The sequence below is a fragment of the Jaculus jaculus genome, chromosome 7 (assembly GCF_020740685.1).
Source record: "Jaculus jaculus isolate mJacJac1 chromosome 7, mJacJac1.mat.Y.cur, whole genome shotgun sequence".
In the NCBI taxonomy this organism is placed as follows: domain Eukaryota; kingdom Metazoa; phylum Chordata; class Mammalia; order Rodentia; family Dipodidae; genus Jaculus; species Jaculus jaculus.
Genome location: NC_059108.1, coordinates 153,184,946 through 153,198,974, shown reverse-complemented (window position 1 = coordinate 153,198,974; position 14,029 = coordinate 153,184,946). Strand labels below are relative to the sequence as shown.

At 37.3% G+C, this 14,029-nt stretch overlaps 1 protein-coding gene across 3 annotated transcripts in view; it reads left to right on the top strand.

Annotated features, from left to right (window-relative positions):
- The window catches only part of Papola (poly(A) polymerase alpha), a 73,827-nt gene that overhangs the window by 23,409 nt on the left and 36,389 nt on the right, over positions 1 to 14,029 (top strand). For all 3 annotated transcript variants that reach the window (XM_045153884.1, XM_045153886.1, XM_045153883.1), the window contains exons 5-12: positions 1,769 to 1,878; positions 2,985 to 3,038; positions 4,273 to 4,384; positions 5,665 to 5,754; positions 5,846 to 5,984; positions 7,484 to 7,556; positions 8,811 to 8,931; positions 9,981 to 10,065. In XM_045153884.1, coding sequence (XP_045009819.1) covers positions 1,769 to 1,878; positions 2,985 to 3,038; positions 4,273 to 4,384; positions 5,665 to 5,754; positions 5,846 to 5,984; positions 7,484 to 7,556; positions 8,811 to 8,931; positions 9,981 to 10,065 — 784 coding nt within the window. The remainder of the gene's footprint in view (positions 1 to 1,768; positions 1,879 to 2,984; positions 3,039 to 4,272; positions 4,385 to 5,664; positions 5,755 to 5,845; positions 5,985 to 7,483; positions 7,557 to 8,810; positions 8,932 to 9,980; positions 10,066 to 14,029) is intronic.

Below are 14,029 nucleotides of genomic sequence, written 5' to 3'. Positions count from 1 at the left end.
CAGAACTTTAAAAGATAATTATAAATTGCAGCTTGGCAAAACCAAACCGTTGAATATCTTTTACCACTGATGATAATGTTGGATATTTTATTTACATTTTTTTCCTATGGAAAGAAATCAAAATAAGAATGCTACCATGACAAAGAACATTTTTTGAAGTATTTCCTTACCAAGTTGTGAACTAAGTTCTTAATTTTCACCTTACTTACTTCTTTTTTTAAAAAATAGTTTTATTTATTTATTTGCAAGAAGAAAGAAGAGAGACAGAGAATGGGCACACCAGGGTCTCCTGCCATTGTGAGCAAATTCCAGATGCATGTGCCTCTTTGTACATCTGGTTTTACATGGGTACTAGGGAATTGAACCCAGGTCATTAGGCCTTGTAGGCAAGCACCTTAACTGCTGAGCCATCTCTCTGGCTCTTATTTATTTCTTAAAAGTAAGAAATACCTTTTTTTTTTTTTTACCTTCATACGTTTGAATTGGAGACTTTTTAAATAAGAGGGTTAAGTCAACATCATAAAAAGGAACAGATCTATGTGGTCTACATAGTCATGTTTCAAAAAAATGAGATGCAGGGACTCTCCTGTGAAAACTGCTAATTTCATTCAAGAAAGCTGGTTATGGGCCAGGTGTGGGGGTGCACACTTTTAATCCCAGCACTGAGAGACTGGTCGGAGGATCGCTGTAAGTTTGAGGTCAGCCTGGGCTAGAGAAACCCTACCTTGGAAAACAGACAGACAGACATATACACACCATGAATTAACAAACACTTAACCCAGTTGACTGTGAATATTTGCTAAGAGGGAAGAAAATTTTTAGAGCTTGACAGTATTCTGTTAAACACATTATTTTTAAAAAATACATATTTTGAGGGCTACAAAGATAGATGGGTTACCAGTTAAGTTACTTGCCTGCAAAGCCAGAGGTGCCAGGTTTGGTTCTCTAGTTCCTACATATAGCCAGATGCACAAGGTGGCACATGTGTGTAGAGTTGGTTTCCAGTGGCTAAAGGCCCTGACGTGCCCATTCGCTCTCTATCTGCTCCCCTCTCTCAGGTAAATACTTAAAAGAAAATACTATTTTGGGGGCTGGAGAGATGGCTTAGCAGTTAAGATCCCATGTAGCCAAGCGCACAAGGAGGAACATGTGTCTGGAGTTCGTTCACAGCAGCTGAAAGGCTCTGACATGCCTGTTTTCTCCCTGTCTTTCTCCTTCTCTCAAAGATAAAATAATAAGAATATATATTTTGTGCTAGAGCGATGGCTGAGCAGTTAGAGTGCTTGCCTGTGAAGCTAAAGGACCCAGGTTCAGCTCCCCAGTACCCATGTCAGCTAGGTGATGCATATGTCTGTAGTTTCTTTGCACTTACTAGAGGCCTTGCCTCACCCATTTTTTTCTCTCTTGTCCATCTCTCCTCTCTTTAGTAAATAAATAAATAAAAATATTTTAAAAAGAAATTTCTAATATGTACATAATTAATTCTTGGTAAGCAGATAAGAGAATATAGGTATACCAGAGCTTGTTGCTGCTACAAAAACTCCAGATGCATGCATGTGCCACTCTGTGTATCTGCCTTTATATGGGTTCTTGGAAATTGAACCTAAGCCATCAGGCATTGCAAACAAGTGCCTTTAACCTCTGAGACATTGCTCCATTCCTCCATGCCCCCCCCCCACATATTCTTAACATGAAGATCTTGCCCTGATAAGATCCAAAAGAATTTTCTCATAATTGACTGTTTGATGGGATTGATTTTTTTTTTAAGGTGCTGATATAGATGCGTTGTGTGTTGCACCAAGACATGTTGATCGAAGTGACTTTTTCACATCTTTCTACGATAAGTTGAAATCACAAGAAGAAGTAAAAGACTTAAGAGTATGTAATTGTTGGGGGTGAGAGGGAAGGAGTTACAAAAATTCATTTAATCCCAGACTCAGGAGTCAGAGGTAGGAGGATTGCTGTGAGTTTGAGGACAGCCTGAGGCTACACAGTGAGTTCCAGGTTACCTGGGCTATAGCAAGATGCTACCTCAAAAAACAAAACAAAACAAAAAAATTAATCTACGGCTGGGCATCATGGTGACACATGCCTTTAGTCCCAGCACTTGGGAGGCAGAGGTAGGAGAAGGACTGTGAGTACGAGGCCAGCCAGCCTAGGACCACAGAGTGACTTACAGGTCAGTGTGGCTAGAAAAACAAAAACAATCATTCAGTGAATTTTGTGGTAGATCCCTCGTTTATTGAGCTGTTGTAATGTGCCAGGTGCTTCTAAACACTTGATGTGTATTTCACAGAAAACATAAAATCACAAATCTAGCCTGGTGTGGTAGTGTACACCTTCATTTAATTCAAGCTCTTAGAGGCAGAGGTTAGGATCACAGTGCATTTGAGGCCACCATGAGACTACATAGTAAACTCTAGGTCAGCCTGGGTTCCAGTGAAACCCTACCTTGAAAAAACAAACAAACAAAAAAATAACAAATTTTTGAACTTGCATATTAGGAAATTGAAAGAAGCAAAATGTGCTAGTAGCTGGGTCTGGTGGCGCATGCCTTTAATCCCAGCACTCACTGTGAGTTCAAGGCCACTCTGAGACTGCATAGTGAGTTCTAGATCAGCCTGGGCTAGAATGAGACCCTACCTTGAAAAAAAAAAATTTCTAGTAGTCTAGCCTAAGGTTTTAAATTCTTGAAAAGCTGGTTGGCTAAGAACTTACTTGGTGTTTGGTGTTACGCTAAATTATGTTGAAACAATTTCAGGTATTACATTTGATAGTAATAAAAGCAGAGCATAGTGCACCTTTGTAATCCCAGCACTTGGTAGATGGAGGAGAGACCATCAGAAATTCAAGGTTACCTTCAGCTATGTGTAGTTCCAGCCTGGGCTACATGAGAGCCTGTTTCAAAAAAAAATCAAAAAGGAAAAGTACTTGTCATGAACGTATGTGAGTTTCATAAACTAAACTTTTTACTTTTCTTGCAGGCTGTTGAAGAGGCATTTGTGCCAGTTATCAAACTGTGTTTTGATGGGATAGAGGTAAGGGTTAGTTCAAGTGTACAGTGTTTAGAGCAGTGGAAGTAAAAGATTTTATTTAAACTCATACTCAGCTACTCAGTTGGTTATAAATAGAACTTTGTAGATTATGGTGTTTTTTTTTTTTAAATGCCAACTGAAAGTGGAAGCTCTACCATAGAAGCAGTGAAATGTCATACTGAATCCAGCTATGAGATAGTCTTTGGACATTTGTTCTCAGAGTTAATGTTTTAATCTCACTATGACATGAAGCCAGGTCTTTTTGCAAATAGCAGTTTGCTTTTATAATGTATAGTGAAAGCAATTGGAACAGAATTGATATTGAGACAAGTTTAATTTTTTAAACTTTTTAGTTTTTTTGAGGTAGGGTCTCACTGTAGCCCAGGCTGACCTGGAATTCTCTGTGTAGTCTCAGGGTGGCTTTGAACTCATGGCAATCACCCTACCTCTACCTCCTGAGTGCTGGGATTAAAGGTGTGCACCATCACACTGGCAAATTTTAAAGAAATGATAGCTGGGCATGGTGGCACATGCCTTTAATATTACTCGCCACTTGGGAGGCTGAGGTGGGAATTTGAGGCCACTCTGAAATTACAGAGTGAATTCCAGGTCAGCATGGGCTACAGTGAGACCCTACAAAAAAGAAGAAGAGGTACTAGAGGGCTGGGGGAATGGCTTAGAGGTGCTTTTACCTACCAAGTCTAAGGGACCCACTTTTGACTCCCCAGAACCCACAGAAGCCAGACGCATAGGGTGGCCCATGTCTGGAGTTCATTTGTAGTGGTTTATAGTCCCTGGCACGCCCATATTCGTTCATTCTCTCTCATAAGTAAGTAAGTAGGGCTGGAGAGATGGCTTAGCAGTTAAGGCATTTGCCTGCAAAGTGAAAGAATCCTGGTTCAGTTCTCTAGGACCCATGTAGGACAGCTGCACAAAGTGGCACATGCATCTGGAATTTGTTTGCAATGGCTGGAGGCCCTGGTGTTCCCATTCTCTCCCTGTCTTACCTCTTTCTCAAATACATAAAATATATTCTAAAAAAAGAAGAAAAAATAAGTAGGTAAATAAATAAATAGATAAATAAAATTAAAAAAAAAAAAACCCTTTCTGGGCATGGTGGCACATGCCTTTAGTCCCAGCATTCAGGAGGTCCTTCTACTAAGTAGAATTGTTTTGTAGAAATGTCTTAATATGTAATTTGACATATATGGAATGTTAAGTTTTGTTTTTGTTTTAGATTGATATTTTGTTTGCAAGATTAGCACTGCAGACTATTCCAGAAGATTTGGACCTACGAGATGACAGTCTCCTTAAAAATTTAGATATACGATGCATAAGAAGTCTTAATGGTATGTCAAGAGCCTGCTTCCTTTTGTGCGTAGTTAGTGTTTTTCATCATATTTTGTAATGAAGATTTATGTAGCAATTTTGCTAAGGAATATAATAAAATACATGTTATACCTAGTAGACTACTGAGAAGTGTCTGGTAGTATATTATACTTATTGACACCTATATTTTTTTTCATTCTTATTAACATGGTGTGCTTTATGCATCTTGGCTTTATGTTGGGTACCTAGTTTGTCAGGCTTTCCAAGCTAGTGCCTTTAAGTGCTGAGCTCATGGTATGCCCCAGCCCATGGTGTGCTTTTCAGAGAAAAAGGCTTGACATTTGTTTTCTGTTGCTACTGAGTAGTTTTAATTGTGTAGCCTTAGTTAATTGTGATCTTGATAATTCTATCAGTTAAGTTGACATAGGCTTTTAAAAAATCTAAACAAAACAGCTTTTGTGTTGGGTTTATCTTTACTATCCATGCGGTTGGACAATTCTTGGGAAACTTGCTTTAGAATTTATATTTGTTGCCCATTTATTGTAATCACATTACTCATTATACCATATATATATTTATTTATTTATTCAAAAAAAATTTTTAAATTTTTATTAACATTTTCCATGATTATAAAATATATCCCATGTAACTTCCCTACCTCCCCACCCCCCACTTTCCCATTTGAAATTCCATTCTCCATCATACTACCTCCCCATTACAATCATTGTAATTACATATATACAATATCAACCTATTAAGTATCCTCCTCCCTTCCTTTCTCTTCCCTTTATGTCTCCTTTTTAACTTACTGGCCTCTGCTACTAAGTATTTTCGTTCTCACGCAGAAGCCCAATCATCTGTAGCTAGGATCCACATATGAGAGAGAACATGTGGCGCTTGGCTTTCTGGGCCTGGGTTACCTCACTTAGTATAATCCTTTCCAGGTCCATCCATTTTTCTGCAAATTTCATAACTTCATTTTTCTTTACCGCTGAGTAGAACTCCATTGTATAAATGTGCCACATCTTCATTATCCACTCATCAGTTGAGGGACATCTAGGCTGGTTCCATTTCCCAGCTATTATAAATTGAGCAGCAATAAACATGGTTGAGCACGTACTTCTAAGGAAATGAGATGAGTCCTTTGGATATATGCCTAGGAGTGCTATATATACCATATTTTTAATTTGATGTCAGTCTGAGAAAATTTAGTAGTATTGTTGTTACACATTTTTTTCTTTTTTTTTTTGTCATACTTTTAATAATGTAATACTCTGTTTCTTTCACTCCTATTGGTCAGGTTGCAGGGTAACTGATGAAATCTTACACCTAGTACCAAACATTGACAACTTCAGGTTAACTCTGAGAGCTATCAAACTGTGGGCCAAACGTGAGTTCAGAATTTGTTTCCTAGCTTATTAAACACATTTAAATGTTTTTTTCAACACTGACTGAACTTTCTGCTTTTCCCTTATCAACAGGGCACAACATCTATTCCAATATATTAGGTTTCCTCGGTGGTGTTTCCTGGGCAATGCTAGTAGCAAGAACTTGCCAGCTTTATCCAAATGCAATAGCATCAACTCTTGTACATAAATTTTTCTTGGTATTTTCTAAATGGTATGTTTTTAGATTATATTACAATAAACTTGGTTGTAGACACTGAAGTTTAGTCTTATTTCTATGACATTTCTGCAGCTGGTTTCAGATTCAAGTTTTAGTTTGTGGGTATAGCTCAGTGGTAGAATGCTTGCCTAGCATGCATGAGTCCTTGGGTTCAATCTACAGTACCACCAAAAAAGAAATACAAAATACTAACAACAAAGAAAACCTGACTAACTACCTTACCTCAGGATATAGCCACTTAATATTGAGATATCACAGTGAAGAAGATGGCAGACCTAAGTCCAGGTCTTTCCCTAGCTAGGCCAGTTTCAATAGGCAGACTTTGCTTGTGCTGACCTGCATCACCCTGTCCTCTAATAAACTTTAAATTCTAGCTACTGTAATGTTTGTTAGAATCCAGTTTATTAAATGTTTGGGCATATCAGTTACTTTTGGATAAAGTTTATATACACTACCACTTTCACTCTTAAACTGCTTCTCATAGGCCTTTATTCCTGTGGTTGTTTTTTGCCTTTTGCTTTTGCCTTTCCAATTTTCCTTGGCAAAATATTTAAAATGTCACTTTTGTAAAATGTTTTTAAAGTTATTAAGTGACTGAATGAGTATAGTTGCCAGGTCTTTTGAGATCAGTCACTAACCCATGAAAAAAGATTTGCTAATGTCTTCATTTCAAGATGTCTACCTTTGTTAGTCTTACTTTCTTTTAAGCAGAGTTCAAGATTACTGGTGTTCCATGATAGTTGTCTAGACCTCAAGAGTTCCAAGGGTTAATCTTCCTTGTTCTTACCTACTCTTTTCCTTCTACCAGCAACAACAACAACAAAAAGTTCTTTTCTAATAATTTTATGAAAGAGTTACTGGATACAATTTATAGCCCTGACACCCTTTACAATACATATTCTGCTAAATTGCAATATGATAGCACATTTTTAGTTATATAATAAGGTGTGGTATAATTAAAGAACATCAGAATTTCTCTGAAGGCAACACATAAAAAAACAAATAATGTTTTTATTAAGAAAACATGATTAGTTGGCTGGTCACAACTTTTGTTTCTAATCTCCATTACTGACAGAAATAACAGAAGTCATGCAATGCAGAAAATTTATCCTAATTGATCTTTATATTTATTCTTAGCGCTGCGACTATTCTCATATGTCTTTGGATGGAACTAGTGTGAAGATAGGATTTTTCTCTGTAAAGGGCATTTATCCTGTTCAAGGCTGAAAACATGTTAGATGTCTTGATGGTGCTTCTTAGTGCTTTGAGCAGCAGAGAAGATTTTGGCGTCAGTTTGATAAAGCTATCAAAGGGTTGGAGTTTATGGAGGAAAGATCATTCCAGTAGTCTTACATCAGCAGACAGGAATGAGAGGTTATGTATGCCAAAGTGAACAAAGAAGCATCACATTCACAATTGCTGTATGTTGTAAGAAGTTCGTATAGATGGTGATATCCAGTAGTCTTATCAAGTGCTACACTCTTTTTAAACAGGGAATGGCCAAATCCAGTGCTTTTGAAACAGCCTGAAGAATGCAATCTTAATTTGCCTGTATGGGACCCAAGGGTTAGTGTATTATTTTTTCCCCTACAAATTCACACTGTAAATAACGAGTAAAGGTCATCTGTATAAGCTCCAAGGAGACTTCCCAGTTTTTCACAGATGAGTGGGACAAAGCTGTGTTGCACTCTCTTCTAGCTAACCTCATCTATAATCATCTGATGTGAGAAGCATAATGATGTGTCCTGTAAACCACATTTAATTGTACACAGTTAATACAAATTTCACTAAGACTTTAATTCTATATAGAACTACCTTGTAAGTCCTCAGTTGTGTGGGCATTTGTTCTTAACAAAATAAAAGGATACTAAAAATCCCTGTTTTTTTTTTATTTGATTTAAATATTGTTAAAATTGGATTGTTGTAGAGAAGCTGTGACTTAGTGTCTGTATGTGACAGGTAGCTTCTAAGCAGTGTCATTCTAGTAACCATGATGTGTTGCAAAAATTGGTTTAGTTACTTCAGAGAGGACAAAAACATGGGTGAGTTCAAGAAGAGCTTCCATTTCATTTCTTGGAAGTTAAGACATTTATTGTTTATGCTTTTTAGATGTTAGGACTAAGAACTTTAGTAACTGAGAAAAGAAATTAAGATTTGAGCAAGACTTTTTCTAGGGTTGTAAATTGAAATTTTCCTAAATTAAGTCATTGTATTACAATACTGAAAGCTTCTATTGAACCCTGCATCAAGGTGTGATTTTTCGTTTTCTAAGTGTTTCCAAGTATTTAAGGGAAGGAAGGTGTGAGTTTACTGTTTTTCTTGGTGGAAATTAGACAGTATGCAGTTTAATATCTTAAATCATTTCTTTATCACTTAAAATGACATCAATTTAGCAAATATAGTTTCATCATATATTAATAAACTTTGAACTTTTTATAAGTTGAAGGTTGAAAAATTGAATATGACAATTCTTTGAAGTATAATTGTGTGGGCATCCCTGTCTCTGCCTGTCTTGGATAAAGAAAAATGTAGATTTCTACAGAGCTTTTCTCCTTTGTCTCTTGCTCATCAGGTACACATAGTAAGATTGTCAAATAACCATACCCAAAATCATTCAAGACAGACTGGCAGATTAGACTAGGTCTTTGGTTCTGTAAAGAAGTCTATGAACACAATTATCTCCTTACATAATTTTTCTTTCTCAACTCCAGCTATGAATGAAATAAAATTTAATCATTGGTTCGGTTAACAAGGGGTAAAAAGTCCAAGTGTCTATTGCATATGTACTTGAAGAAACTGATTGGCTGTTGTTGTATGTAGGTAAACCCCAGTGATAGGTACCATCTTATGCCTATAATTACACCAGCATACCCACAACAGAACTCCACGTACAATGTGTCCGTTTCCACACGGATGGTCATGGTTGAGGAGTTTAAACAAGGTAAGTGTTCATGCTTATGCTCTCCTTTATACAGGAAGGATTGCCTACTGTTGTACACTCCCCGTTAGCTAGCCATGGGAGTTCATTGATGAAGCAGTTCTCAAAAGTGAGATTTGCCCTGCTTTATTTGATATTTGGGAGTTGACTAAAAATTTCTTTTAAGGCAATTTATTTTTGTGTGTATGTTGGAAGATTAGCCAGCACTCAAAAGTAGGCCTTTCTGAGATGTTTTAGTGCAATGCCTGTTTTCCGCTGGGTAACAAAGAGGGGTGTTCAGCAGGCTTGGTGCTCCTACTAAAGGACGTTAAGCAGGACTGGAACCAAGCTCTTTATTTGAGATCTTTGATGTTGCACCCCAGTTTGATCATAAACTTAATAGTATTGCTACTGCCATTTGGTCTTTGAGGAATGTTGGTTTTTGGGGGGCTTTTTTTGTTTGTTTTGTTTTTTGAGGTAGGGTCTCACTCTAGCACAGGCTGACCTGGAATTCACTATGTAGTCTCAGGGTGGCCTCGAACTCATGGTGATCCTCCTGCCTCTGCCTCCCGAGTGCTGGGATTAAAGGCGTGTGCCACCACACCTGGCTCTTGAAGGAATGTTGGAATAGGCTTGATGTGGCTGGAAGCCATCCAGGACACTAAGAAAAGCTTTTCTTTTATGCAAAAGGACATGCTTTAGAAATAGCTGCTAATTTGATTTGAGAAAAACAAGAAAGGAAGCATGTGGGAATTTTTCTTTATTAATTAACCACAGAGCTTCAGGTGTTTTTTTTTTTTTCTTGTTTTTGAGCTTCAGTTTTGAACAAGGTTTCTAAACATGACATTGTATAATAATGGCACTTTACCAGAAAGTGTGGCTCTCAAGGAATTGCCTGCTTTTTTGAAATGAGTGTATATACAAATATGCTCTAAGGCTATGAACTAAAGTTTCTTTGTAAAAGGTACTATTTTAGGAATATAGTGAATGCATGTGGTATGTGTTTAAGATTATTTAAAACTCTACATTGCTGGGCAGAAGTATACAAACACTCTACTGTGTTTTTAATTTAGGTCTTGCTATCACAGATGAAATTTTGCTGAGTAAGGCAGAGTGGTCCAAACTTTTTGAAGCTCCAAACTTCTTTCAGAAGTACAAGTATGTATTTAAGGCATGTCAGACCTGTTGCTCTTAAGTGGTGGTTTAACAGTAGTGCATATGACGTCCTTTCGCAAGTACAACTATGTATTTTAGGCATGTCAGACATGATGCTCTCAGTTGATGGTTTAACAGTAATGTGTATTACACCTTTTCTTGATAGATTAGTGCAGCTTTGCATTTCCCCTTCAGAGTGTAGAATGTTACTTCCTCTCACCAAGGAATTAACAATTTTAGTGACCCTCACCCCACACTTGAGATGCTTGACCTACCTGAACTCTGTCTGCGGCAGCATCAGTCCTAGTCAGAGTCTGTCATTTCTGATCAGAGCAGCAAATGTGTAGACCTGATCAAGTGGGTCAGTTGTTAAAAATCTGTAGTTAAGATTTTCTGCTAAAAATCCTAATTACATGCAATTCCAAAAGCTCAAGATCCTTTTGAAAGCATAAGTAAGGCGAATAAAATGTCACTGATAAGATGTTTTCAATAATTACAGCACATTATTGATCTACCATTTATGCCATTGTTAAGCCCCTTGAAATATTTTTGTAGTTTTCTTGGGATTTAAGTGGATATAATGATTTTGATTAATGGTTTTAATATAATGGTTTAGTACCTTAGTAGAGGTCAAAAGCCTTATTAATTGTGTTGGTTTGATGAAAAATGTAAGTTATAATAAATCTTAATTAAAAAATAAAACATGGACTCGAACTTTTATTTGCCCTGGGCTGAAAATTTACTAAAGTCCTACTTAAATTTTTTTCTTTAATGCTTGAAACTTTCCTGACCATTTGCTCTTGTGTTGGATTGTGTTTTGTTATAATAATATAAGCAAGATTACTTCATGGTTTCCCCCCTGATTAAAAGTAAGAATGGTGACCTCCATGGTGTCTCTGTGTTTTGTTTCTGCATGTTGCATGAGGAGGTGGTGACGGAGCGGCTTCAGCGTGTGCTCCAGGAGGACTCTTGTTAGCACAAGTTTAAGTAGCATAGTCTTGGAATGCTTTTGTTTTATTACTTATTCCCCATAAATTTGCTTTCTGTTTGATAATTCTGTATTTCGATACACTTAATAAACATATATATACTGCTACGTTAAACCTGCCCTATATGAGACATAATAAGGGAAAGAATAAAGGTTTTAATGAAACATACCAACATCCTCAATTCTTGAGTTTTTTTCTTTTCCCTAGATGTCCTTGGTGGTGGACATGAAAAGAAAGGCTGTTTGAAGTGTTAGGAAGAGGGTGTAGGAACTGAATAGACCTTCCTACAGCCGTTTCATCTGAATATATTGACATTAGAACTTTGTTGTTTGAAGGCATGTTTATGATTTTTTAAATGTTTTCATACTTCAGTCTTTGCTAGATTGTACGTACAAGGTCTTTGGCTGGCAAAAAGATAACTGATATTTTTTCTGAGTCTTGAAGCAGTCAGATCTAAGTGTTCTGGAAAAACTTAAGATTTAACTGTTCTGCAAAAATGTCCCTTTTTTAAAATTAATATTAATTTATTTATTTGAGAGCGACAGAGAGAGAAAGCGGCAGATAGATAGAGAATGGGCACGCCAGGGCCTCCAGCCACTGCAAATGAACTCCAGATTCATGCCCCGCCTTGTGCATCTGGCTTACATGGGACCTGGGGAATTGAGACTCGAACTGGGGTCCTTTGGCCTCATAGGCAAGTGCTTAACCGCTAAGCCATCTCTCCAGCCCCCCAAAATGTCCCTTTTAAAGGTACAGTAATAACACTTGTTGGGCATTTGAAGCTATTCATAAATTTGAAGTTTTTTTTTTTCCTTTTTCCCCAAGATAGGGTCTCCCTCTAGCCCAGGCTGACCTAGAATTCACTCTGTAGTCTCAAGGTGGCCTCAAACTCATGGCCGTCCTCCATGTCTCTGCCTTCTGAGCACTGGGATTAAAAGTTTGCCACCATACCCGGCTATCTTCTTTTTAACTTAAAAATACATGAAATACCTGCAAAGATTGGATGTACAATTGAATTGGAATTCACAGTTTTCTTGTAAGCATGTCCTGAAAACATTTTAATTTGCTATATTTAAAGTTGTGAGAAATACACTTGCCATTCTTGGAAATCATTCAGGAAATTTCATTTGTCTGAATATCAAACTCAAGGTCCAAAGGACAGTGTCATTTCACCTTGTGAGAGGAATAGTATTGTTCTGTCAATTTTTTAAAAAGTGTTTTTATTTATTTGAGAAAGAGGGAGAGAGAGAGAGAGAGAGAATGGGTACATCAGGGCCTTCAGCAACTGCAAATGAACTCCAGACACATGTACCACTTTGTGTATCTGGCTTATGTGGGTTGTGAGGAGTTGAACCTGGGTCCTGTGGCTTTGTAGGCAAACACCTTGACCACAAAACCATCTCTTCATCCCTGCTCTGTCAAATTTTTACTTCAAAGGAGTTATTCTTTCTCCCTTTAAGATTTTTTACTCAAGTGAGTAAATTAGTAATGGGTGATTGACATTAGAAAATGTAATACTCACTCTAGGCATTACCTTTCACTAGGAAATGAAATGAAATGGGAAGTTGAAATGTAAGATATTAAATTGAAATGTAAGATATTAAATAAGGGGCATAACAGCTTAGCCTTAAAATGCTGTGGCAAAACATGCCTGCAGTCCTAGGATCTCAAGGTCAGCCTCAGCCACATAGTGAATGAGAGGCCAGCCTGGGCTACATGAGACTTAATCTCAGAAGATCTTTTAAAAAATTTAAATAGTTAACTAACTCATTTATTTATTTGAGAAAAAGAGAGGCAGATAGAATGGGCTTGCCAGGGCCTCCAGCTGCTGCAAACAGACTCCGGACACATGAGCCACCTTGTACATCTGCATTACCTGGGACCTGGGGAATTGAACCTAGGTCCTTTGGCTTTGCAGACAAATGTCTTAACCACTAAGCCATCTCCAGCCCTCTTTATTTTTATAAATAAGAGGTTCCTCCCATAATTGCTTTATCTAAGCTGTGATCTCTCCAGAGAAAGTCTTGAGGATCTAATGGCTAGGAAACCTATATGTAAATGCATTTTCTCTTCCTTCCTTTCTGTAGTAACCAAATTGAAGTGTTCTTAGGACTTGAGATTTTAATTCTTTCAGTATATATCATAAATTTGAAGCTTGCCTGTGCTAGTCTAAGTTTGGGGAAAAGGTAATGACAAATTGCATTAACTTGAGTCTCGGAGTTGTTGAGTCAGCTGATGCATGGCAGCTGTGAAATGGGGAGCCCATAATTTTATTTAAGCAGAGTCATCTACAAACATTCATGTTTGCTGTGCTGATAGTGGCCTTGGAAATTGAATACCAATTCTGTTTTTTTTTTTTTTTTCTTCCTCTTGTTTTTTGAGGTAGGATCTCACTGGCCCACTGGAATTCACTATGTAGACTCAGGGTGGCTTCAAACTCACAGTGATCCTCCTATCTCTGCCTCCTGAGTGCTGGGATTAAAGATGTGCGCCGCCACGCCCGGCTCAATTCTGGTTGGTTGGTTTTTTTTTTTTTATAATGCCAATATTTAGGTGATGAAGGTAGGGTTTTTAAATTCTTGAATGTCTTTGTTTTTCTAATGACTCACAAAACATTTTGGCTTGTTTCTATTAAACTTAATTGTTACATCAAATTTGCCTAAATGTGTTTGCATAAAAATTTTATCCTCACTGTAAATACTTGTATAAGCCCCATTAAATATGTAGATACACGCAGTTGTGCATCAACACTATGCAGAGAAGAGACTTAAAGTGAAAAAGAAATGCTGGATTTCTTTAAGAATCAAATTTGATCTGTGGGCTTCAAAAATTTAAGTTTGAATTGCCAACAGAATCATGTTGAGGTATTTCTTGTCTTTGTAGTGAGAAGTCTTGTGCTGAATTTCTTTGTGAAAGCTCAGGCTGTTATTACAGATTCACATTTGTAGCTAGAGAGACAGCTCCATGCATGGAGCCTT